The 26,116-nt window shown below is 39.3% G+C and overlaps 2 protein-coding genes across 2 annotated transcripts in view; one reads left to right on the top strand and one right to left on the bottom strand.

Moving 5' to 3' along the window:
- The window catches only part of SKA2 (spindle and kinetochore associated complex subunit 2), a 1,094,818-nt gene that overhangs the window by 876,280 nt on the left and 192,422 nt on the right, over positions 1-26,116 (bottom strand). The gene's annotated exons all lie outside the window — the stretch shown is intronic.
- The window catches only part of PPM1E (protein phosphatase, Mg2+/Mn2+ dependent 1E), a 36,230-nt gene that overhangs the window by 3,591 nt on the left and 6,523 nt on the right, over positions 1-26,116 (top strand). The window contains exons 3-6 of the mRNA XM_006154679.1: positions 9,516-9,715; positions 13,738-13,926; positions 18,449-18,592; positions 18,833-18,926. Coding sequence (XP_006154741.1) covers positions 9,516-9,715; positions 13,738-13,926; positions 18,449-18,592; positions 18,833-18,926 — 627 coding nt within the window. The remainder of the gene's footprint in view (positions 1-9,515; positions 9,716-13,737; positions 13,927-18,448; positions 18,593-18,832; positions 18,927-26,116) is intronic.

Raw genomic sequence — 26,116 nt, 5'->3', positions numbered from 1 at the left:
CAAAAACATTTAATAAAAAAAAAAAAAAAAAAAAAAAAAAAAATCATTTGCTTTTGAAATAGCATTTCAAATTTATGAATTATTTTTCCTTTGTAAGATTTAGAAAAGGTTTAATGGTTAGAAAGTTTTAAATTTCCCAAAGATTGAAGAGTACTGCTGGGCTTTTTATTTTTTTTAGGTGGTACCAAAAATGAATATATCTGTGTCATGTATTTAGATTATAAGTATATTTTATTTATGTAAAAAAAATCCAAATAAAAAGTCTGATATAAAAATTCAAGAAGTTGGGGCCAGCAGGTGATATATGGTGACTAAGGTGCTGGACTCACACATGGCCAACCATGGTTCAAGTCCCAGACCTGGCAGCTTGTTTTCTCACTTTCTCTCTATCTCTCTCTCTCTTTGGTGAATTCATGTGCCCTATAGCAAATTAAATAAATAAATTAATTAATTAATTTTAAAAAATTCAAGAAGTCAGTTGTAACAGAACTTTTCACTAATTAAATTTTTTATCTGCCAGTAATTAGACCTCTTTATAATAAATATGCAATATGTGGTTTAATTGCATGGATCATCGTAGATCTTTTTTTCCAAGAAAAGCATGAGGCTACATATATTTATTTATTTATTTTGAGATGTTTTCGCTATAGGGCATGTGCACTTGTCAGAAAGACAGAGAGAGACAGAAAGATAGAAAGTGAGAAATCACTCCCTGGGGGGATGGCCACGCCACAATCCCTTCTCCTCCATTCTCCTCTTGGGATCTTGGGCACGCACGCACACGCGCCCGGTGTGAGTTTAAGCCACCGGGTCCGGGACTAGAACCATGGTCGACTACATGGGAGTCCAGCAACATAGCCATTATGCCAACTGCTGGCCCCGAGGCTCCATTTTTTAAATGATGGTATATCTATCAATATATTAGGCTGGGACCAGCAGTTAGCATAATGGCTATGTCACTGGATTCCCACGTAGTCGACAGCGGCTTATACATATTTGACAGGATCTAAAGAAAAGATTTTTGTAAAACTTAGGGAATTACTCAAAATTATTAAGGAATTTTAGTCTTTCATGCTATTTGCTCTATTTTAAGCTTCTGCCTTTAAGCATGGTGCATAAAGAGCAAAGCAAATATTAATGAATCAGACTAGCTAGAGTCCAGAGAATGTAAGATAGATATAAAAGTAAACATTACTGTTATTTCTTTATCTCTTTAGGTTGTTTCTGACAGAAAATTGGCAACAAAGGAATTATTCTCCTTGTTTTTGCTGAGAGTAATTGATTCACCTGGAACCAAATTGTTCCAGAGCCGAGTCTGATAGAATTTCTGCTACAAAGCATTGGTGTTCCCTCTGGTACTGATGTATAAAGTAAGAGCTTGGTAATGAAAATATGAGCGAGATTAAATTCTGCTTCATTGCAGCCAGGGTGATGGCTGACTCAGCTCCAGCTCAGTACAATGACATTAGCGACTGATGAGTAATTTACAGCTGTGAGGGGGTGGACTGCTACTCTGGACAATTTTCACTCTTTTGCACCCCTTATTTTATTTTTCCATCTCAAGGAGCAATTATTTATAATAGTGATGTCCTACACCACTCTGCAGAAGATTATGTGTCAAAATTGAAGTGTTGTCCTACATGTCTACTTTGTAAGAAATTCTGAACCCCATAAGATAACAAAAGTTAAAGGAAGGGTTTTTCTTTTAGTAGATGTCGTCAGTCATTCTGATTTTGTATTTTTCCAAGAGATTTCTCACTAATTTCTCTACGCTATTGCTGTGATTCAGACTGATTTACTATAATTCTAAACTCCTTGCAAATCCTTCATTTATTTAGCCCAAATCACTCAGTGTCAACTGCATTGAGGAAAAAACACAGGGCTTGTTTTGTTTATCCATACATTAGTCTGGGAAACCAGCATACTGAATGAGGCCTGCTGTCACTGGCTTAACGGCACAAAAGTCCCCAGTGAAGTACCTTTTGTTCCTCTTTTGGTTGTTTCTAAAAAAAGACTTTAGAAAAAATCCTTAACTTAAAGTTCTTTTTATGTTTATGTCATCCCTAACAGAATATTTGCTAAGTGACCTTATATGTATCTGACTTGGAACAAATTTGGCTTTATCAATGTAACTCCTATTCACACAACCTACAGATAATTCCAAATATCATAATATAAAAATTAAAGACAAGAAGGAAAAGTGATCTCTAATACAAAGGAAATTAAAAAAATTGTGCAAATAGGGGCCAGCAGGTAGTGTGGTGGTTATGGTGCTGGACTCTCACATGCCAACCACAGTTCGAGTCCTGAACCTTGTGACTTACTTTCTCATCTCTGGTGAGCACATGTGCCCTATAGCAAATTAAAAATAATAAAATAAAATATTTTTTAAAAATTATGACATTTATGTAAATAACTTTGAAAACCTGCATATTTTCTAGAAAAACATAATTTAACAGAAGTTTACCTAAGAAAAGGTTGATGAAATTGTCAAGGAGCTATCTCCCCAGAAAGACATGGAGTAGGTGATTCTTTTTTTTAATCCTTTTAACTTTTTTTTATATATTTATTTTAATTTGATCAGAGAGAGAGAGAGAGCGAGAGAGAGAGAGAGAAAGTGAAAAGGCAAGCTCTCAAGTCTGGGACTCATACCACAGTCGCACGTGGGAGTCCAGCCCCTGGAGTAGGTGATTCTATGGGTAAATGTTTTTACATAATCAAAAGTAGATAATTGCAATGCTTTTTTAAAAAGAATTATTTTATTGAACTTCAATTAATTAATTAATTTTAATTTGACCAGAGAGGGACAGTGTGAGAGAGAAAGAGAAAGTGAGAAAGGTGTCCAGGACTCGAACCACGGTCAGCCATAACCATTAACCACCATGCCACCTGCCGGACCCTGCAATGCTTTTTATAATGAAAGCTCCAATTGCATAGCAAAAGAAGGAAAATTGAGGGCTGACTTATTAGCCTCGTGATTAAGGGAGCAGATCCCACATGATCAACCGTGACTCAAGTCCTAGCCTCAGCAGCTTGAAACACATGCTCAGTGCTGGTGCATGTGTGCCCCAAATCCTTACAGTATGAAGAAATGGAGGAGGGATTGTGACATGACCACACACCATTGGGGAGTATTTTCTCCCTCTTCCTCCTCTATCTCTGTCTCTCTTTGGTAAATGGATGTGCCCTCAGGCAATTGATAAAAAAGAAGGAAAATCTGTATAGCATAACACCAATACCAAAACTTAAGATAGAGCTAAAAAAGGAAATGAGAAACCAGTCTTAGTCATTAGTGTAAAAACATCTGAAGATATCTGTGTATTGAGTACAACAGTAATTCATTCAATGAGTGTTTTATTGAGGGCCTACCTTATGCTTAGTATTGTGCTGGGGAAACAGCAGTGAAGAAAACAAAAATATTGGAAAATATATTGGCATAATTTATATGTTAATAGGTCAAAAGAAAAATAAACAATTATTTCTAAAGATGCCAAAATAAGCAGCTGATAAAGTCAATATCCATTCCTAATTTTTAAAATATTCTTAAAAGTAGAACTAGATAGATGTTTCTTGGATATGGTTAGACATTTGGCTCTCAAACTGAAAGTTAGCATTTATACTTAATGTATACTAAGAAATTATTTGGTTGCAAGTGACCACAAACACAACTAAAATTGGATTCAGCAAAACAGAATTTTGGGGCTACCCTTCAGGGTAAGGGCTACAAAGCTACAATAGATTCAAGATTTTAGATGATGTCAATAGAACCTGACATTTCTCCAACTCTCCTCTGTACTCTCTTACATTTTGATTTTCTTTTAATTTTTTTTTAATTTTTAATTTTTATTTTTAATTTTTATTTTTTTTTTTGCCAAAGGGTGCATGTACTCACCAGAGTTAAAGAAAGGGATAAGGGAGAAAGAATCCACCCCCCCCCCATGGGGTGTGGTCATGCCACAATCCCCTTTCCTCAATTTCTCCTTTGGCGACTGGAAGTATGCACACATACATGTACCTGGCATGATTTTTCAAGTCTCAAGGTCTGGGATCTGAACTACATGAGTGGCCACATGGTTTCCAGCTCTCTTAACCACCAGACAGTAAAACCAGCCCCTTGATTTTATTTTCAGGCTTTATGAGGTAGATTACTACAAAGCATGTCAGGTCTTCATCTGCCTAAATTTAAGTTGAGTGGAAGAACAAGCTTTTCTAAGTTGCCATGACATAAGTAACAGTATTTACTCATCTCAGCTTGGATCATTGCCCATTCCTGAACCAATCACTGTCTCCAGAGGAATGTGATTCTCTAGTTGACTAGACCCAAATCATATGTTTTAACCCTAATGGACTGAAAGTAAAGAAGAAAGAGCAATGTTTGCTAGTTAGAAAATAACATTAAAGCAAAGTTCTGATTCAAAATAGCAAATAAATAAAACAACCAGGAACAAAACGATTAAGAAATATGAAAGGCCCACATTAAAACTGTTAAGCAACATAAAGGATTTATAAGTGAAACAATATAATTTGTGTAGGGATAAGACTCAATATGAAAAAGAGGTCATTTTCCCCCCCAAATTATTTGCTAAATTTGGTGTGATCCCAGACCCAGTGGTAACAGATTTTTCTGCCCAAATTTGGCATAATGATTAGAAAGTTAATCTGGAAAAATAAATATGTAAAACTATCCAAGTGACATCTTTTAAAATTAAGGGTCATAGGCAGAAAAATTAGTCCTCTTAATATTAAAATATGCATATCTTAAAAATTTGCTACAGGGCATGTGCACTTGCTGGAGAGAAGCTGGGGTGGGAGGTGTGTGAGAAAGTATTCCCCAGGAGGGATGGCCACACTATAATCTCTTCTCTTACATTCTCCTCTCAGGATTTTGGGCATGCATGCACATGCATCCAGTGTGTTTTTCAAGCCACAAGGCCCTGGATTTGAACCTTGCAGTTGGCCAAGTGGGGTGTAGCCACTGGCTGGATAAATAAAACATATTTAAAATAACTGTAATTTAAAGAGTGGGGCCATTGTAGAAATAAATGGAAAAAGTAAAGCAGAATAGAAAATCAAGAAGTATCAATACATAAATATATATTTTTCAATTTTTGAGATATTTTTGGTGTAGGGTACATGCTTACTGAAAAGACAGAGAGAAGACAGAGAGGCAGAAAGCAAGAAATTGCCCCCCAAGGGGATGGCCATGCTATAGTCCCTTCTCTTCCACTCTCCTCTTGGGGTCTTGGGCACACATGCACATGTGCCCAGAGTGAGATTTTTTTTCTTTGTTTTGTTTTTGAGAGATTTTTGCCATAGTGCACATGAAGCCTCACCAGAGAGACAGAGAAAGAGAGACAGAAAGCAAGAAATCACCCCCCTCTCAGGAGGGATGGCCACGCCCCATTCCCTTCTCCTCCATTCTCCTTGGGATTTGGGGCACGCATGCACACGTGCCTGGCATGAGTTTAAGCGGCTATGTCCTAGACTCAAACAGTGGTTGACTACATGGGAGTCCAGTGACATCAACATTACACCATCTGCTGGCTCAAATATTTTAATATTTAATGGCTATTTAATTTATATAACAGTTTGCATATTTATACATACAACGAACATCTCATGACCCCTTACTACCTGCTAGGTTCTATACTGTGCTTCATCAAGGACAGTTAATTCACAGTCTCTATTTTCAGTCTAATTTGAGAGAGAGAGAATACTAGACATTAGAGTTAGAGCTAAGATTGAGAATGATTTTACTTATTTATGAAATGTTCTAAATATACAGAATATAGCAAATACCCAATAAATGTTACCTGTTGTTATGAAATGTGGGTAAAAGCTATAATAGATGGTGTGAACAAAATGTTATAGGAGCATAAGGGAAGAAGCAACTGGGAGGGGGTATGGATAAATCCAGTGTCTTGCTACATGTTAGGAGAAACTGGTATTTCTTCCCCTAGCCAAATTTACTCTGTCTATACCAGGACATATACGATAGACAGCAACCTATATTGTCCAATGTGATAGCCCCTAACCACAGGTGGTCATTGAACATGTGAAAAATAGCTAATGTGACCAAATAACTAAATTTGAAATTGTAGCTAGTTTGAATTTAAATTTTGGGACCAGCAGTTGGTGTAGTGATTAAGGTGCTGGACTTCCACGCGGCCAACCATGGTTTGAGTCCCAGACCTGGTAGCCTGAAACTCACATCAGGTATATATGCATGCATGCCCAAAATCCAGAGGAATGGAGGAAAAGGGACTGCAGCATGGCTATCCCAGTGATTTCTCATTTTTGTCTTTCTGTCTCTCTCTGGCAGGTGCATACACCCTATAGCAAAAATCTCTCTTAAAAATTTTTTTTAATTTAAATAGTCACACTTAGCTAGTGGGTACCTAAGGGCGGGTCCATGTAAATAAGAGTAACATACAGGGTGGACTGGTGGCGTGGTGGTTAAAGGCACTGGACTCCCACATGACTGACTGTAGTTAGAATCCCAGACCTGTTGGCTTGCTTTCTCACTTTCTCTTTTTTTTTTTTTTTATGTCTCTCTCCAGTCAAATTTTTAAAATAATAATAATAAATACAATTAAATAAACAATTCTAAAAAGGAAAAAGTAACATACAAGCAAAAGAATAATAGTTTATTTATTATCTAGGAATCTGGGAACTATCCTGATAGTTAATATTAGTTATTTGTTTCTTTCCAGCCCATTCTCTCAAAAATTCCTGAGTTCATTTGGTTATTTTGTAATCCTTTGTTGTAACTGAGTCAAATTAGAACATACCCATCTCAGTGTTTATATTTGGGGCCCTGTACTACTACAGAGACCAAATGAGTTGGAATGATACAAATACGTAAGTCTGGCTTAAAGAGTCTATGACAGCTAGTGGGTTTTTGTCTTTTTGAACATTGATTGAGTGATTGATTGATTGTGATTTTTAAACCTCTGAGTCCAGGACTCAAACCATAGTCAGCCATGTGAGAATTCAGCACCTTAACCACCACTCTGACTGCTGACCCTAGACAACTAGTGCTTTTAAAAAAAAAAAAAAAAGAAAAGATTGGAGTTGTTTAAAACAATCAAAATGTTGTCTGTTGGCCTCAGTTTCCCTTTACAGACACCTCTTCAGGCTTTATTGACTCTTTAAACTTCTCTCTTTCAAGTGTACCCTTGAGCTCCAGTTATGTGAAAATGTTGAAGGAGACAAAGCCACAAAACATGGTTTACCATTCCTATACTACAATAATGAAGAAAAAAGGAAGAAAAAACTTGAGATTAGTTTTCCATGTATATACATTTTTAAAAGAATTTTTAATAAGAGTTCAGATAAATGTAGTCACAGATTAAGGCTCAGACAAGACTGGGACTAAAACATGGGAGTCCAAATTCTCAGGCTGTTCTAGAACATACAGTCCTTCGGGATTTGTGTTCTAGATTGGAAGAGGCATGTTGCAGCCACTGCCCATCTGGCGCATATTTTCTCAGGCTATCCAAGCTCTATCTGATTTTGTGAAGTAAAAAGAAATTTTGAGTTTTTTTTTTCTTTTTTACCTGAGATGTAGGAGAAATCTCTAAAATATTGACCTGTGAAAACCTAATTTCCTCTTAGTTATTAATTATTTTTTTAAAGAGGTTTTTGCCTTAGGGTGTGTGTGCTTACTGGAGAGAGAGACACACACAGAAACAGCGAGAGGGAAAGTAAGAAAACCCCCAGGGAGGATGGCCACGCCACAATCTCTTCTTCTGGGATCTTGGGCACGCGCACACATGCGCCCTGTGTAAATTTCTTTCTTTTCTTTTTTTTTAAAGAGGTTTTTTCCTTTGGGCCTGTGTGCTTGCTTGGGAGAGAGAGAGAGAGACAGAGACAGTGAGAGGGGAAGTGAGAAGTCACCCCTCCCACCCCGAGGGGATGGCCACACCACAATCCCTTCTCCCTTCTCCATTCTCCTTCTGGGATCTTGGGCATGCACGCACAAGCCACCGGGTCCAGGACTCTAACCATGGTCAGCCATGTGGCAGTCCAACAATGTAACTGCTACACCATCTGCTGATACCCCATGTGAATTTCAAGCCACCAGGTCTGGGGCTCTAACCTTAGTCCTCAGTTGGCAATGTGGGAATCCATTGACATAACTGCTATGCCATCTGCTGGCCCTGTCCCTTAGTTATTTCAAAAGATGCAACTTGAGTAAGGGACATGAGGGCCAGCCTGTGTGTGGCTTAGTCGTTAAGGTGGCTGGATCCTATATGGCTTACTGCACTGTTTACACGTCCAGACCCATCGGCTTGGGAAACATGCTGGGTACATGTTCATGTGCTCAAAATCCTGAAAGGAGAGAGAAACAGAAGAGACTGCGGTGTGACCATACCCACGTGTGGTACTTTCTGGTTTTCCATCTCTGTCTCTCTCTGCAGTGAGTGCACATTCCCTCTGACAAGTAAAAAAATAAAATAAAATAAAATAAAATAAAATAAAATAAAAAGTACAACTTGAATGGAAAGTTAAATGATAGCAGATAAAATCTCTTTGGTACCATTCAGCATTGCCTAAAGGCTTAGACCGCTGTCCATCCGCTGAGGGATCTAAGTACATCTCAGTTATCAGTCTATTCTGCTAATAGGTGAAGTAGCAGACTTAGGGTGAGGAATCCCATTAGTATAGAGGGTCTTCAGAAAGCTCACCAGGAATGTGTATTAATGAAAAAATTATATGGATCTTTTTTCTTTTGCAGCAAAATAAACTTGTACCTTAAATGTAATTACATCAGCCTATGTTGCTCTTCTGATTGCTCTCTCTTCTTTTCTATCCAGGGTCACATACATAGAATTTAAGTACTTTTTTCCTTAGAGAAATATAAGACTTCTAACTCATTTGTTAACCTACTGGCCAAATAATCTAAACTATTCCCTAAAATGTTAATGAACCAATATATCAATAGCGAAAATGTATAATCTTGTTCCAAATGATGATTTATAGGACACAGAGAAGTTAAGAGAGCTGGATGTAAAGAAAGAGAGGGACAAAGACATGATAAAGTAAATTTTACTTACTCCTGAAATTTGTAAGCTGTTTTCATAGATCTTTCATATTCTGGTTAGCTGGCTAACCACTGTTCATATTTCAGTCATCCTTCTAAGCTTAAGGGGCTTGGCCCTTCAGGCGATAACCAGAACAGTCAGCAAAAGGAACCAGTGCTCCAAACTAGACAGCAGCTAGCCAGAGCTCTGCCCAGGCTGGAAGAAATCAAGCCGTAGTTATAGGCCTAGCTCTGGCCAGAGGTTTTCTCCTCATGATAGGATAGCTTAGTGGCAGTGGCTGGCTGTTGTTTTTCTACTAGATAGACTGTCTTTTTCCCTTTTCAGAAACAGCATTTCATTTTTCTTGAGAGGATGAATTTCTATTAAGGAGGAGCTTGACTAAGGTGACCTACTTCTGTCTTTACCAAGCAGGCAAGTGAAAAGCAGTTTTACAAGGCTCTTCATTGGGGGTTTCTGTTTCCTTCACAGAGATTGAGACAGTGAAATTGGCCCGTTCTGTCTTCAGCAAACTACACGAGATTTGCTGCAGCTGGGTGAAAGACTTCCCTCTCCGCAGGAGACCCCAGCTTTATTATGAGACATCAATCCATGCCATCAAAAACATGCGCAGGAAAATGGAGGACAAACATGTCTGCATTCCTGACTTTAATATGCTCTTCAACCTAGAGGTAAAGGGCACTCCGGACAGTCAGTGAGATAAAACATATACCTTCATGGGCCTGTTAGGAAAGGAGAGCTTTGGGGAAGGGACCAGCAGTTAGCATAATGGCTATGTCGCTGGACTCCCATGTAGTTGACTGAGGTTCGAGTCCCAGACCCGGTGCCTTAAAACTCACACCAGGTGCATGTGCGTGTGTGCCCAGGATCCCAAGAGGAGAATGGAGGAGAAGGGATTGCAGCGTGGCCATCCCCCCTGGGGGGTGATTTCTCGCTTTCTGTCTCTCTGTCTCTCTCTGTGTGTCTGGCAAGCGCACGCGCCCTATAGCAAAAACCTCTTCAAAAAAAAAAAAAAAAAAAGAAAGAGAAAAGAAAAGGAGAGCTTTGGGGAACAGCAGGTGGCATGGTGGTTAAGGCGCTGGACACTCCCACATGGCCAACCAAGGTTTGAGTCCTGGATCTTGTGGCTTGCTTTCTCACTTTCTCTCTCTCTCTATCAAATTAAAATAAATGAATGGATAAATAAATAATTCTTAAAAAAAGGAAAAAGAAAAGGAGAGCATTAGTAATTATTTCTCTGATAGGTTAGAGCAGGACTAAATACAAACTGATAGAAAGTTGTTTGCACTAGACAACTAAAAAGGAGCTCTTTGTCTTCTGTTATTTTGAATAGGCGATGCATTCACATGGTTCAAAATTAGAAAAATGAAAATCTTATTTTTGTCTCTCAGATACTTGGTTCCCCTCCATGAAGCAAGGAAAGTTACCAGTTTCTTGCTTAACTTTCCAGAGCTATTCTTTAAACATAAAAGCAAAAAAGAAAACTGTTATATCTCAATATAAATACAAATAGGTTGTTTTTAAAAGGAAACTATTTTCCCATATTCCTATGTTCATGAGAAAACACAGACATAAAAGAATGAATTAAAGGTTGGGACAATTTTCTGATTTTTATAATTTTCCTTTTAAAATCTTGGTCTCTGAGATAGGAAAATAGCTGAAATTACATTTCATGAATCTCTGTGACTGACAAATTGGATCCATATAAGCCTTGTCAGCTTAATAGCCATTTTCTTGTTATCTCTCTCTTTTTCTATTAAATGTATTATGTTAATAGAAACAGAGGTAGGTTTGTTTCCATCGCCTGTCACTTGCCTCTTTTCTTCACTCAAGTCCATAACTCCAAAATTACAACATAGTAATTTATACAAAGCACAATATTTCCCTCATTTAGCAGCTAAATTTAAATTTTTAGCTGACTGTCAGGGTCTAATCAGAAGTGATAGTGGGTTGGTAATTGGTGCTTGTGTTGCAGATGGATCAGCTAGTATCTGTTTCTAATACCACTCCCATGTAAATGTCACCCAAAAGGCTCTTGTGTGATAAGCCAACTTTCTATCACTACACCCACTTAAAGATTATACTCAGATTTGAGGGCATTTATTGTTGATTTGGGAGGTCTTTATCTTGTCTCCTAATGTAAAAATCAACCTAAAGGGCTAATTCAGAAAGGAGCACCTTCCTATGGTGAAGTAAGCTTTGAGGGCTATTTGGCAACACATAATTTTACCTTTCATTCTTTATTATAGGGAAACAGAAACGTAGAAGAGTCTTCCATACATTTTTTTTTGTTTGATATGTTTAATACAACATTGTTTATAATAATAAAAATTGGTCATGATGTAAATTAATAAGGCAAATATAACTATCATATACTCACAGGGTATATATTATAAGTCACTGAAAATATAATTGTCTTTGGGGCTGGCCCTGGGGCGTAGTGGTTAAGGGAGCTGGATCCTACCTGGCTGACTGTGCAGTTAAAGTCTTGGCCCAGGCAGCTTGAAATACATGCCAGGTGCATGTGTGTGCATGCCCAAAATCCTGACAGGTTGGAGAAGGGATTATGACATGGCCATGCTCCACTGGGGAAGGAGATGCTTTCTCCCTCTCCCTCTCTGTCTCTCAGGGAGCTCATGTGCCCTCTGGCAAATAAATAATAATAATAATAATAATTATATGAGAGAATGCTAACGATATGATCAATGACAAAAAGTAGAAGGTAAGATATTTTGTTTGGACCCAGCCACAGTAGCACTGGTAGATGCTGCCACGCATCAGACTGAGGTTACACGGGAGGCTGGGGTTTGATTTTCAGTCCACCCTAAAAGCCAGGTATGGTGTGTGTGCCTAGAGTCCCAGCTACCTGAGAGGCTGAGGCAGGAGGATCATGATGTAGTGAGACCCTATTTAGAAAAATAAAAATTATGTACAGTATGATCATAATTTTATTTTAAATTAATATAGAAAAAAGATAGGTTATACGGATGGTGGGATTATAGGTGGTACTTATTTCCTTTATATTTGTCAGTCCATTTTATACATTATTATAATGAAAAATTTAGTAAATGTTAATTTTTTTAAAGAAAAAAATTTAAAAATTTGTTTAATTTTTATTATTATTATTATTTGCTACGGGACATGTGTGCTCACCAGAGAGAGAGAGAGAGAGAGAGAGAGAGAGAGAGAGAGAGAGGGAAAGCAAGCTTTCAGTTCTGGGACTCAAACCACAGTCGGCCATGTGGGAGTCCAGCTCTAAAACCACCAAGCCACCTGCCAGCCCCCTAAAGAAAAATTTTTAAAGAAATCCACTTGACTCCTTTTTTTTCTAATGTTCTATCAAGTTGTTTAAAATTAGTACTGCTTTACAAAAGATAAGAATTCTACATGGAATTATTTCCAGACAGCTCTGTTTTATCAGTCCCAATGACTTTGAAGATGATGTTGCTTAAATTGCTAAATGAACTAGTTCTAATGTATGTATTAGATATAGATTTCATAATATTTGGGTGTTATTATTACTCTATGGACATTTACATTTGGTACTGATAAATGTACATTTTAAAAAGAACTTCTTCAAAGCACAAATATTACCTGTTGTTTTAGTAGTCCTTCCAAATTCGCCTGAGATCACAACTCATCCCTTCCTAACAGATGTGAAAACAAACATGAAAAAAGTATCATTTGCTCAAGATTCAACTACAAGGCCTGGACCCTTCTAAGGCTCCTACAGCCTAAGGAAAAAGAAGTCAGAAGATGTGGGAATGAAAATCATTACATACTGTTGCCTAAAGGGAGCTCAGGACTCAGTGAGATTTCAGTGAGTCACAAGATCTCCTATGTGAGATGGATCTGAGATTTCAACACTTGAGTTGAAGATGAAGAAGCAAACTACTTAACGGTTGAAATATAATCTTATGATTAGTCTTTCTTTGTCAAGACTAAGCAGACCCTCCTTCCCCCATAGTTGCCTTTGCAAGGAACTGTGAACTAAATCTTGGCTCATGGGGTGAGGCAAAGTGGCCAGCCACACAGGGCATTTAGGCATCTGGTGTGGTTCAAGTTTGGCTAACTGGTTTAGAGACTTTGTTATTTATGATGAGAATTCCGTGTGACCATGAATGACATGAAGGAAGTATTACAGTTTAGAATTATGTGTATGCTTTCAATCTCTCTCTGTATTTTAAATAACCTGAATATAACTGGCCTTGTGCTAGAAGGGCAATTATTTCCTATTGTTCTTGGGTTCTAATTTTATTATTGAAATGCTTACATTTATAAAAAAGAAAGAAGTGCTCAATCCATAACAGCTTTTGCTCAGTTCCTCCTCATAGCTTTTCTTCTCCCCCCACCCCCCAACTTGTAACAGCAATTTTGAAGCAAATGTATGTGGGTGGTTTCTATGGTACAAGACAACAACTTTGAGAGAGAGAGGGCATTTCAGCCTGAGCTAATTGGGCATGATATGTTCCAGCATTCTGGTGTGTAAACACAGATGCCCTAATATTACAGGTTATTTCAGTAGTTGGTGAGGCATGTTAGAAGAGGGAAACATTTAGTCTCATTATCTGAATGAGAAAGGCAGTGGAGGAGGATGGGCAACAATGTTTCCAGGAGATCCTTCATTTGAATCCCACTATATCCCTAACTCCTATATCCCTAACTCCTTTAACTGTTCTGTTTCTATTGACAGGACCAGGAAGAACAAGCTTACTTTGCAGTGTTTGATGGCCATGGAGGAGTGGACGCGGCCATTTATGCCTCCGTTCACCTACATGTTAACTTAGTACGTCAGGAAATGTTCCCCCATGATCCTGCTGAGGCCCTATGCCGGGCCTTCCGGGTCACTGATGAGCGGTTTGTGCAGAAAGCAGCCAGGGAGGTATGCCACCTTATCATAAATTGCAGCTGTGAAGGCTCGAGCCACGCTTACTTAGCAGTGTGGTTAAAGAGCTGTTTTGGATGTTTTCTCTCTGGGCAGTCTATATTCCTGACCTACAGTATTAAATTCTGTCATAGTTATGATTCCCTCTTCAAGAATTGTTTTAGTAGGGTATGTACAATGATCTCCTTTATAGATATTCTTAAGCTGTAATATTCTGGATTCATTTCTGTAGCCATTGTTGGCAGGTGAGTTTTATCTTTCTTTTTATTCATCACTGCCTGTCAGGTTCACACCAGGACCATTTCTCAAAGCAGACTTGTCAGCAAGAGTCTGCTTCGAGAAATGGTGAATAAAACAATGGTCTAAAAAAGAAACAGAAACTGGGATTACTTCCATACATTTGATTCTAAATGGGTAGGCAGTGTTGTGCTGTGTATCTCTTGAGGGAAAATTTACTTGGAGAGGGTGAATCCTTAGATGATCCTTGAGACAATTTTTGCTTAACAGGAAGAAAAGTCAGAGCTTATGTCCTGTATTACTAAGGTTAATCAGACCTAATTTTTTTTTTTTTTTTACTATGAATGAATGAGATGGGGCTCTATATTAAGACCTAAAAGTAAAAAAAAGAAAAATTATCATTCTGTGCATTGGTACATAATTAACTACTGTACTCTATATTGAATTTTTAACTAGGGACCATAAGAAAGACAGTATTTAATTTTAAGAATTACAGACCCAGCCTAGGTGGCACAGTCTTGGACTGCTCTGCTGGAAGCCATGTGGCTCTGTGGTTTGTATTGTTGGGTTAGCCTGAAAATATGCTAGGTCCAGGTGCGTACATAGGTACCCAAGATCCTGACTAGCTGGGGGGCTGAGGAAAGAGGATCACAGTATGAAAGACTCCACCGAGGATGTGTGTCTATCTCCCCTCATCCTCTCATCCCCAGCATGTGTACATACTTCTTTATCATGAATTTTAAAAATGTACTGGGGCCAAGCAATGACAGTGGCAACACAACTGGACCTACGTGGGAAAGGTTTGTGATTTGCTTCCCAAGACCATTCTGTGCATGCCAGGCATGTGCACACGTGTCACACTGTGGCCAGCCAACACTGGGGGTGGATTGTAATGTGAAGATCCTGTTGGAAATGCCTCTCTCTCTCTCTCTCCCTCATGGAGGAAATAATTTAATAAACTTTTTTCTTTTTGGAGAGAGATTTTTGCAATAGGGTACATGTGTTTGCCAGAGAGAGAGAGAGACAGAGACAGACAGAGAGACAGAAAGCAAGAAATCACCCCCCAGAGGGGATGGCCATGCCACAAATCCATTCTCCTCTTGGGATTTTGGGCACGCACATACATGCACCCAATGTGAGTTTTAAGCCACCATGTCCAGGACTTGAACTGCAGTTGACTATGTGGGAGTCGAGCAATGCAACCATTATACCATCTGCTGGCCCCTTAATAAACTTTTAAAAAAGAAACTACAGTATTAGATATACACAGAAATTAATATTCCTGACCTATGACTTAAACATGAACTCTTTTAAAATTGGACTCAGAAGCCCAGTTGCTGTGGTGCATTAGTAATGCTATTACCCTGCAGTGCTGGAAGCCACATGGGTGACCATGGTTAGGATTCTGAGTCAGCCTGAAAAACATAAGTGGCATGTGCCTGGGCACCCAAGATCTTGAGGAGCTGGAGAACTAAGGAAAGAGAGATTGTGGTGTGATGAGACTCTAAGGAGGGTGATTTTTTTTTCTTCCTTTTTAGGTTTTTGCCATGGGGCTCATGAACTTGACAGAGAGAGGGAAAGTGAGAAATCACCCCGTGCGGGATGGCCACACCAAAATCCTCTCTCCTCCATTCTCCTTTCAGGATTTTGGGCATGCATGCACACATATCTGGCATGAGTGTCAAGTCAATGGGTCTGGGACTTGAACCACAGTCAGCCATGTGGGAGACCATCACCTTAACCACCATACCACCTCGTCTTGGAGGCTGATTTCTATCTCCCTCTCTCATGTTCTATCATAAAAAGGAAGGAAAATGATGTGGACTTTGGAGAGATCAGGGGAATCACTGACCTACATCTTTGATCTCATAGTTATGCTACAAAGTAATAGGGGACTTGGAATTAATTAAACAAATTCAGAACTATTTGCTATTAAGAGAAAAAATTTGTATCTTACCTTGCTCTTCAAAGTTTGGGTTGATATACAAATGCAACAACAGTAACCCCTAAGGTCCACATATAGAGGAGGGGCTGGGAAAGACCTCAGTTTCTCTCTCTCTTTTTTATTTTTTTGGAGAGATTTTTGCTACAGAGTGCATTGCACTCACCAGAAAGAAGAAAGCAAGAAATCTCCCCCATTCCCTGGGGAATGGCCAAAATCCCTTTGCCTTCATTCTTCTCTAGGGATTTTGGGCATGCACACACACATGCCTGGTGTGGTGTTCAAGCCTCTGGGTCCAGGACTTGAACCATGGTCAGCCATGTGGGAGTCCAGCAACATAACCATTACGCCATCTGTTGGTCCCAAGACCTCAGTTTCTTAAGCCAGCATTCTTTTTGTCTCTGCTTCTCTTCTCTTGCTGGCTTTCATCATTCTGAGTGGAAAACACAGGGCCCTGATAGGTGATATGTAATCACCAACCTGAATCAGAGAGAATTTTTTTTTTCCTTCTTCATCATCTATTCTATTCCTTTTCCTTAAAATTGCGGCTTTTTTCTGACCATATTTACCTTATTTGTTTTGTGAGTGACCCTAGCATCTCTCAGGTCTGCCAGTAGTTCTACGGAATAATGTAGGTTTGTCCCGGTAGTCACTTTTCTCCTTATGCTCCATGTGCTGTAACTGCTGGGAGGAGAGCTATTCCTGTTGTGAAGCAGCCCTGCCTCCTGTTCTCTCCAGGGCATATGCACTGAAGTGTCTTTATCGTGTGTTCCAGGGGGTAGAGATTTTGAACATTCTGTGTGGGAAGACATTTTATTGGTGGGTGAGAATTTATAACAAACTTTCCCTATATAGGGAAAATAAGTTGTTTTGCTCATTGGATACACGCGGCCTTTTACCACCCCTGACGCATTGGTTCTAATTTGGGCCAGGTCCTTAGTAACAGAAAGTCATGCTCATTTGGTGGTGACTCATGTCAAATGTAGATGTCATTTTAGTATAGTAGGATCAGGGTTTTAAGTACAGTGGTAGCAATTGCAGAGAAATTCCAGGCTGTTAGTTCTTTATGCAGTGTTTCAAAAGCAAAGGCCCCTAAAAACATTGTAGGGATGATTTTTTAAAAAGTTATAAGCATTTTAATATTCCCAGAAATATATGCTATCTCTTGGCTCCATATCTTCATATTCAGGGGTTGGGAGCATTTGTTGTATACTAATCAGATGCTTTATGGATTACTTTGTATAGCTAGGACTTTTCCACTGAACACACAGTAAGTCATTAATGAAACAAGATACCAGAACATGAAAATCTTTAGGGCCAGCTGAAGGCATGGTGATTAGGATGGCTGGATCTCACATAGTCATGAGTACAGTTCAAGTCCTGGACCCTGCAGCTTGAGAAACAAACCTGGCACGAGTGTGTGTGCCCCCAAAATCTTGAAAGGAGGAAGAGATGGAGAAGGGATTATGGTGTGCCATTCATGAGAGTGCTTTCTCACTTTCTCTCTTTCTTTCTCTCCAGCAAGTACATGTGGCCTCTAGCAAATTAAAACTACAAAACTATTCCAGTTTACCTGGGCAAATCACATAGCCTGCTATGGTTTTAGGTTTTTGGCTTTTTTTGTGTGTTCTTTGTTCTCTTGTTTATAGCTTGGTATATGGCATATGTGCTCACAGGGGAGAGGGATGGGTGTGAGAAATCACCTCCCAGGAAGAATGACCATGCTGCAATCCCTTCTCCATTCTCTGCTCAGAATTTTGGGCAGGCATGCACATCCACCTGGCATTTAGGACTCAAACCATGAAGTCAGCCATGTAGGATCCACCTGCCTTAACCTTCCACGTCACCTACTGGCCCCCTTTTTTTCTTTAAGTTTACTTATTTATTTCTACCATGAGTGAGACAGAGAGGGAGAGAGATGGCACCAATGGATGCCATCATCTACACTAGCCCTTAGATCACGATCATAGGCATGCATATGCCTGGAGTGCTCAAGGTTTCCAGATGTGAACCTGGAACTTTGCGGTGTAGGTCATTCTCACAAAGCATATTTTACCACTGTGCCATCATCCCACCTTGTTTTCTTATCTGTATTTAAAACAGGATTAATAGTCATCCCTGCCTCTGTATATACAAAAGAGGTGGATTTAAGTGTGTGTATATACATAAACACCTGCTTATAAAAATGCATTGAGTAGTAGGAATTGCTGTATATTTATGAACTTGCATTATTAATAATTTAGCTCCCAACTGAAAAGTTTGTATTAATTATAAATTGCTTCTCAGTGAGAATTTGGCATCTGTTTTCACTGACTCTAGTTTTATTTTTACTGTTTTCAGAGCTTAAGATGTGGGACCACAGGAGTGGTGACTTTTATCAGAGGCAACATGCTACATGTGGCCTGGGTGGGTGATTCTCAGGTTATGCTTGTGAGAAAGGGCCAAGCTGTTGAATTAATGAAGCCACACAAACCAGACAGAGAGGTAAGTATGGTCTGTTCTATTAGAACATGTGCCATATGGCAGTTTTCTAGTTATTAATTAGCATTTACTTAATTATTATAATTATTGTCATTATCTTAGAACCATGCCCACCTTCCAAAGGAGAAATAAAGAGAACCTTTTCAGGAAACTGATGAGTATTATAGCTGTTGCTTACTGTTAAAGTAAATGAATAAATCCTGAATCCAGTTATTTGCTTTTCTCTATTTCAATGCTGTTTAGGATGAAAAGCAGCGAATTGAGGCTCTTGGAGGTTGTGTAGTCTGGTTTGGTGCCTGGAGGGTGAATGGAAGTCTATCGGTTTCCAGAGCTATTGGTAGGAAAAACAATTTTTCTTTCACCTTTTTCTAGCTCATCTTTTATTAGCTCTGGTTCAAGGGAACCTGAGATGATAATTTATGTTATCAGAGTGGTTATGATGATTAAAATAACAATTAGATAATGCCTCTTTTAATAATTTAAACTTGTCAATTTTATATACTTAAAATTCCACTATTAAAAGAGAACCATATCAAGAAATGTAGAGTTTACAACTAGTTTCTATTCTTTTCTTTTCTAGGTTTTTGCTATAGGGTGGATGCACTCACCAGAGAGACAGAGAGTGAGAAGGAAAGTGAGAAATCACCCCCCACAAGGGGGATGGCCACATTGCAATCCTTTCTCTTCTATTCTCCTCCTGGGATTCTGGGCATGCATGCATATGTGCCTGGTGTGAGTTTCAAGCCACTGGGTCTGGAACTTGAACCACAGTTGACCGTGCGGGAGTCTGGGACCTTAACCAGCATGCCACCTGCTATCTCCACCCCTCCTTTTTCTTTTTCTTTTCTTTTTTTTAAAGGGGAGACTTTATTCATTAGTACACAAATCTGCTTAAAACCAGTGATCCATATTTCATTGCACTTTGGGTTATATTTAGCTTAAATCAGTACTTTCCAGAAGACTCTCCCTTTATTTCACCCATTTTTATTTTGTTTACATCTTTTTTCAATGAATTTTAAAATGACATAATAGAGAATAAATTCATAGGAAAAACAAATGTGCACTTTTTATATGGAAAGTATTTTCTGTATGTGCAATACAGTAATTTGTCAGATAATCTTAGGGTTTAAAAACAAAAACCTATCTCTGTAGGACTTAAAGTTTTCAAAAGAAGGGAAAAAGCCAATTAATTTCTTTTTCTTTTTTTTAATTGCCAAAGGTCATGTGCACTCACTAGAGGGGGATAGGGAGTAGTTCCACAGTAATCCCTTCATTTCTCTACCCTGTCAGGATTTGGGGCACACAGGTACACATGTGTTTTTCAAGCTGCCAGGGCTGGGATTTGAACTGTGTTCACACATATGGGATTCAACTTCTTTAACTACAAGGCCATGAGGCCAGCTCCTGAACTGAGATCGAACACCTAAGTTGACTGGACAGAACGTGAGGGTGTAAATTTTAAAAATGGAGTCATCTGTTTCTGTCTTTGTCTCCTATTGGGCTATTGATTATTATTTTAGGACTCATGGTTTAGCTTTATTATTTTTTAAAAAGAATCAATCAATATGAATGTCTATATGTATATATGAAATGCAGTAATTGGGCACAGGGATAACATAAATGGAATTCTATCTAATCCTCAAATGTAGTTTATCATTACCAAAAAATTCCAGAGCACTAAGGAAATATTTTTTTGAAATTCATTTAGTTTCACCATTGATTCAAGTTCCTCCCACTCTCTGGGAAGGTACTGGCAAGCTGTGAAGTGGCCCAAATATGAGCAGCAGAAGGCTGAAAGAGAGATTGAGCTAAAAGATCTACAAATACCTCCTCCCAAATTGAGAGCTGGTTTTACCTTAGCTTAAGGTAGTTATTAGGAACTCTGGAATAAGGCTAAAAAGGGTAAATTTCTCATTTCTAAAATCTACCCCTCTATAGAATTATTTTTGACAACTCTAACCAAAGACCTCTTTCTTTTGATCTTGTCTGACTTTGACAGAGAATTGAGGGGTATCTTTAATGCTTGTTATAGAACCAACTTACTAGAGTGTATGTCCTTTCTAAATATAATAACAGAAGGGGAAACTACAGCAGGGAAGAATGTCCTTGAATAAGTGAAGTAAGGGAGATTGCATAGAGGAAGTAACTTTGAGCTGGATGTGGAGGGAAATCCCAGGTTCAGGGAATATAAACACATGTGGGCTGGAGGGAACATGGCGTTTCAGGAACAGCAACAAGGACAGGAGGCCAGAACAGAACGTGGGAATAGTAAGAGATCAGAAGTGTTGGTGCCAGATTGTGAGGGCTTGATATGCAAGGCTGGACTTGGCCAGACTAGTTATTACTTGAATAAAGCAGAGGGGCCACATGATCAGGTTTGTATTTTTAAAGATATTTGCAGTGATGGTATTAGAAAATGGAGTAGGGGAAAGAGAGCCTGGATGGGAGATCATTTGGGAGGCCATTGATAAACTTCGTGACAGAGATGAGGGTAACTAAAGAGAGATATGGAAGGTATAAATTGAGATAGAAATGACAAGTTAGGTAAGAAAGAGGAAAGCTAACTTCCAAGTTTCTCACCTGTGACTGGGAAGGTAGTAAAGCATTTGTAAAAATGCAGCAGCAGGAGGCCACCAGGTGGCGCGGTGGTTAAGGGTCCTAGATTCCCACATGGCTGACTGTTGTTTGAGTGCTGGACCTGGTGGCTTCCTTTCTTGTTTTCCCTCTCTGTCTGGTCAAAATTTAAAATAATAATGATAATAACAATAACAAATGGAATTAAATGATTATTTTTTTAAAAAGCAGCAGTTTGGGGGGTTGGGAAGACATAATGAGTTCAGTTTGTACATATTTTATATATACATTTTATATGTAATTTCTATACATATATAATTTACTTTTATGTGTGTGTGCGTGTGTATATATCTATATCTATCTATCTATCTATCTATCTATCTATCTATCTATCTATCTATCTATCTTATTTTCCAGAAGGCATGTACACTTGCTGGGGAGAGAGAGAGAATATGCACCTCCCCCCCCATGCCACAATCCCTTCTTCATCTCTCTTTTGGGGATTTTGAGCACACATGCATGCATCTGGCATTTCAAGCTGCCAGGTCTGGGGCTTGAACCATGCAACTGGTCATATGGGATCCAGCAATCTTAACCAATATGCCACCAGTTGGCCCTATATTCTGATTACCTTTGGAATGCCTTGGAAGAGAGTTTGTACATGGTTGACAATACAAATGTGTAACTCAGATCAGATTTCTGAGTTGGAGTGAAAAGATTTGGGAGTTCATCCTATTTTGGCAATGATATTAGCAAGCTGTGAAGTGATATATATTAGTTGAAAATACAGGCATGGATGACATTGCCCAGGAAAAATATGTAGTGTGAAGAGAGGCCAAAGACGAGACTTACAAGCTGTGAGTCTTGGTAAATTTACTTCTGTATATATTTGTTCCTATGTAAAATAAGAATAACGGTACCTAGCTCATGGAGTTTTTGTGAGCACTGAATGGCGTAATGCATGCACATGTCTTAGCACAGTGATTGCTAACCCTAGTACTAAGTGAAGAGGCCATGAAGAAAAGTAAGAAGTGATATGGAATTGTGGGGTATGGATGCTAAGGAAAGAGTTTCAAGGAGTGAATAATCAACAGTGTCAAGTGCTACAGAGGTCAAGTGAAAAGTGAGGTCAAGTGAAAAGTGAGGGTGTTGAGAGATTTTTGCTATAGGACACGTTTATTTGCTGGAGAGACAGAGACAGAGACATAGAGACAGAAAGCAGGAAATCACTCCCCAAGGGGGATGGCCACACTGCAGTCCCTTCTCCTCCAGTCTCCTCCCGGGATCTTAGGCACACACCTACATGTGCCGAGTGATTTTCATGCCACTGGGTCCAGGACTCAAACCGTGGTCAGCCATATGGGAGTCTAGCAACATAAGCACCATGCCATCTGCTGGCCCAGTGGGTTTTAAAAAGACACGGGAAGGGCAGGGAGTCATAGTACATGTCTATAGTCCCAGCTACTTGGGAGGCTGAGGCAGGAGGATCATGAGTTTAAGACCAGCCTGTCCAACACTGTAACAAAGAATTTTTAAAATAGGAAATAACTGATGACATCTGAGAGAAGGTATCCTGCATTGAGAGGTGGGAAAAAAACCTTCTAATTGAGTTACAGAAAACAATCAGGTGAATAGGCCTAATAAAAAGGAGCAGGTGTAGTTTCTTGGGCAGATTGATGGTGAAGGGGAGAAAGAAAATAATGTAGAAGCTTGAGGAAAAGCTGATTTGGGAAAGTTCTCTATACATTAAGAGAAGAAATTAAAGATGGCAAAGAGTAGAGAAACCAGAATCTTGGGGGTACAGGACCAATCACATGATGGTTAGTTTTGAGAAGGGAAAGGGATATCTCTTTGAAAAAAATGGTAGCTGATATGGGTGACTTGACAGGCAAAAATCTATCAATCTATACTATATCTGTATCTATCTACCTATCTAATCAGGAATAGAGGAAATTCAAGCCTGATAAACTTAATTTTCTTTCAAGTAGGAAATGAGGCCATCTATCAAAATCCAGTAGTTTCCCTGGTTGAGGGAGTTGAAAAACGTGAGAAATATTTAGAAAACTCATGAAAAAAACAGGGGTCTAAATAGGAACAAGAGAAAGGACTCCTGAGCAGAGTTCAACTCTACTTGTGAAATAAATGATATTAAAGCTTTAAAAATGAAAAGCTTTTCAACTGTTTCTCCCCATGAGCCCTTCAGATTTATGACCCAAAGTCGACAGAGGCATGATCTGTTTCCTAGCATATGGAGAGAGGAGGTTGAAGACAAAAGGATGTTGCCATTGCTACCACGAAATGGATATTCATGCCCTCCTACCAAATTTGGGGGCGAAATGTCATGAATTTGACACCCAGCGGTAGAGCAGGTGAAAAGCCAGAATTTTGGCAGCATTTTCTGTGTGCAAATCTTTGTATGTTCTGTTCCAAACTAACAGTTGCAGTAGTCTTTTAATTGAAGCAGTAAAACAAGATTTTTGGGAACAGTATGACTCAGATCGCATTTATTTTTAGAGCTGAAATTCAGAAAATAATAGTGATGATAATAATACAGTCAGGTAGAGTAGGGATGGAGAGATTTAGTAAAGTAGACTGGTGCAGGACACTGAATCCCATGATTAGACATTTTTAATTAGCTCCAGTAGGTTACTGGGAAGGATCATAGAAATGAAACTGATAAAACCAAACCAAGCTTGAGGAAGATGGCTGTAACTGCTCTAGCAAAAAATGAATGAATAGGGATGGTCATGGCCTACTGGTTAAGGGAACTGGATCCCACGTGACTGACCACACAGTTCAAATACTGGAGCTGGTGGCTTAAAAAACATGCTGAGCATGTGTGTGCTCCAAATCCCAACAGGATGGAGAAATGGAGAAGGGACTGTGGTGTGACCATGTACCAGTGGGGGGGTGCTTTCTTCCTCTCCTGTCTCTCTCTCTCTCTGGCAAGCATCCACACCTTCTGGCAATTAAAAAATACATAATGAATAGATAGATAAAAGTCTAGCTATGGTAAGATGGGAGAGTTATACATCCGAGACTGAAAAGAGTGAAGCTGGTCTTTATAAGGTCAAAAGACAAATTTCTTCTTATAGACACAATAACCCAGGTAATTGTATTATCTGTTGTTCTGTTACCCAGTCATGTAACCTGCTGGGTAGAACATGCTGCTCACATTGTTTCTAGCGGAGTTATCCACAGTGTTCCTATTAACCTTTCTGGGACTATTTGACAATTCAACAGAGATGTGAAATGTTAGAGAGAAACTTTCTTGGTAGAAGAACCTATAACATACCACAATTAGTATATAGTCATATCTCATAAGTTTATCATCTCTTGGTCAAAAAGTTCCGTTTTCAAGCAATGGAAGATAGCAAGTGATGAGAGTTGAGCAGGAACAAGTGCAAGAGCTAGGATTTGAAGTCAGGTCTGACTCCAGTGCTGGTATCCTTAACCAAGTTATATGCCACTACTTTATAAATAATAAAACAGCAATACTGTATAAATATCTGCTTACTTTTCCCCCAATTGCCAGAAGGCACATGTGCTCGTCAGAGACAGAGAGAGAATAAAAAGCACCCTAATGGGGGATGGTCACACTGCAGTCTCTTCTGCTCCATCTCTCCCTCCTTTGGGGACTTTAGGCACACCTGCACACATGTAGTGGATGTGTTTCTCAAGCTGCTGGATCCAGGACTTGAAATGTGAGGTTGGCCAGATAGGACTGGCTGCCTTACCAGCAGGCACAGAGCCAGCTCTCTTCTACTGTAATGAATTACGATACCTTACTCTAGGAATCACTGCTCAGTGTTCTGTGGTTTTTGTAACAGAAGTAAATGAGCATTCTTGTAGTCCTAAGTTATTTGATTACTTGAAAAGCTAAGCAGTTTTTTTGCTAGGCTCTTTACAAGTACTTAAAAAAAAATCAACGAATGTAAATGAACACATCTGTAAGTGCTCTGGATCTGAAAATTTCAAACACATTGTAGATGATCAGTTCTCTTGATAGTCTGGTCATAGAAAAAACTAGCCCAGTGTGGGCCTGAGTTTTCCTCTCTCCCTAGTCCAAGCAACCTACACTCTACTACACGATCTTCCCAACAGCTGCTGCTGTTTTTGCTTATGCTGGTCTCTCTATTGAGGGATCTTCTCTGTCTGAAAACTTTTTTTTTTGAGAGGTTTTTGCCTTAGGGTGTGTGTGCTCCCAGAGAGAGACAGAGACAGTGAGAGAGAAAGGGAGAAATCACCCCCCCCCCCAAGGGGGGTGGCCAGCCCACAATCCCTTCTCCTCCCAGGATCTTGAGCACACTCACACATGCACCCAGTGTGAGTTTCAAGTCACTGGGTCTGGGACTTGAACCACAGTTGCCATGTGGAAGTCTAGCAACATAACTGCTACACCATCTGCTGTCTTCTGACAACTAATTCTTAAAGGCCCAGTTCAAATACCTTTCTGTGAGTAGACTAAGAAAAAAGAAAAAAAAAAGAAAAGACCCAATAGGGCCTTTGGATTCTCAAAGTTCATTGGAAATGAATAACAATAAAGACAGAAGAGGGAGGTGATCACAGACATATGAAGAAAGCAATAATAATATGGTAGTCTCTGTGGAGAAGAGAAAAATGAGCATACATCTTGTTTGTTCTTTAGAAGTTACAGATAAAACAGCATTAAAAAATAGAAAGCCAGGCCAGCCCCATAGCCTAGTGGTTATGAGAGCCAGATCCCACATGGCCAGCTTTGAACTGAATTCCAGCCCTGGTGGCTTGAAGAACACTCCAGGTCCAGGTGTGGGCATGTGTGCCCCAAATCCCATAGGATGGAGAAATGGAGAGGGGGTTGTGGCATGACCATGCCCCATCAGGGGATGCTTTCTCTCTCCTTCCCTGTTCTTCTCTGGTGAGCACTCACATTTCCTGGCAGTTATGGGGGGGGGGGGGGGGGGGGGGGGGGGG

Source organism: Tupaia chinensis, unplaced genomic scaffold, assembly GCF_000334495.1.
Source record: "Tupaia chinensis unplaced genomic scaffold, TupChi_1.0 Scaffold000416_1, whole genome shotgun sequence".
NCBI lineage: Eukaryota > Metazoa > Chordata > Mammalia > Scandentia > Tupaiidae > Tupaia > Tupaia belangeri.
This window is presented reverse-complemented; position numbering and strand designations above follow the sequence as displayed.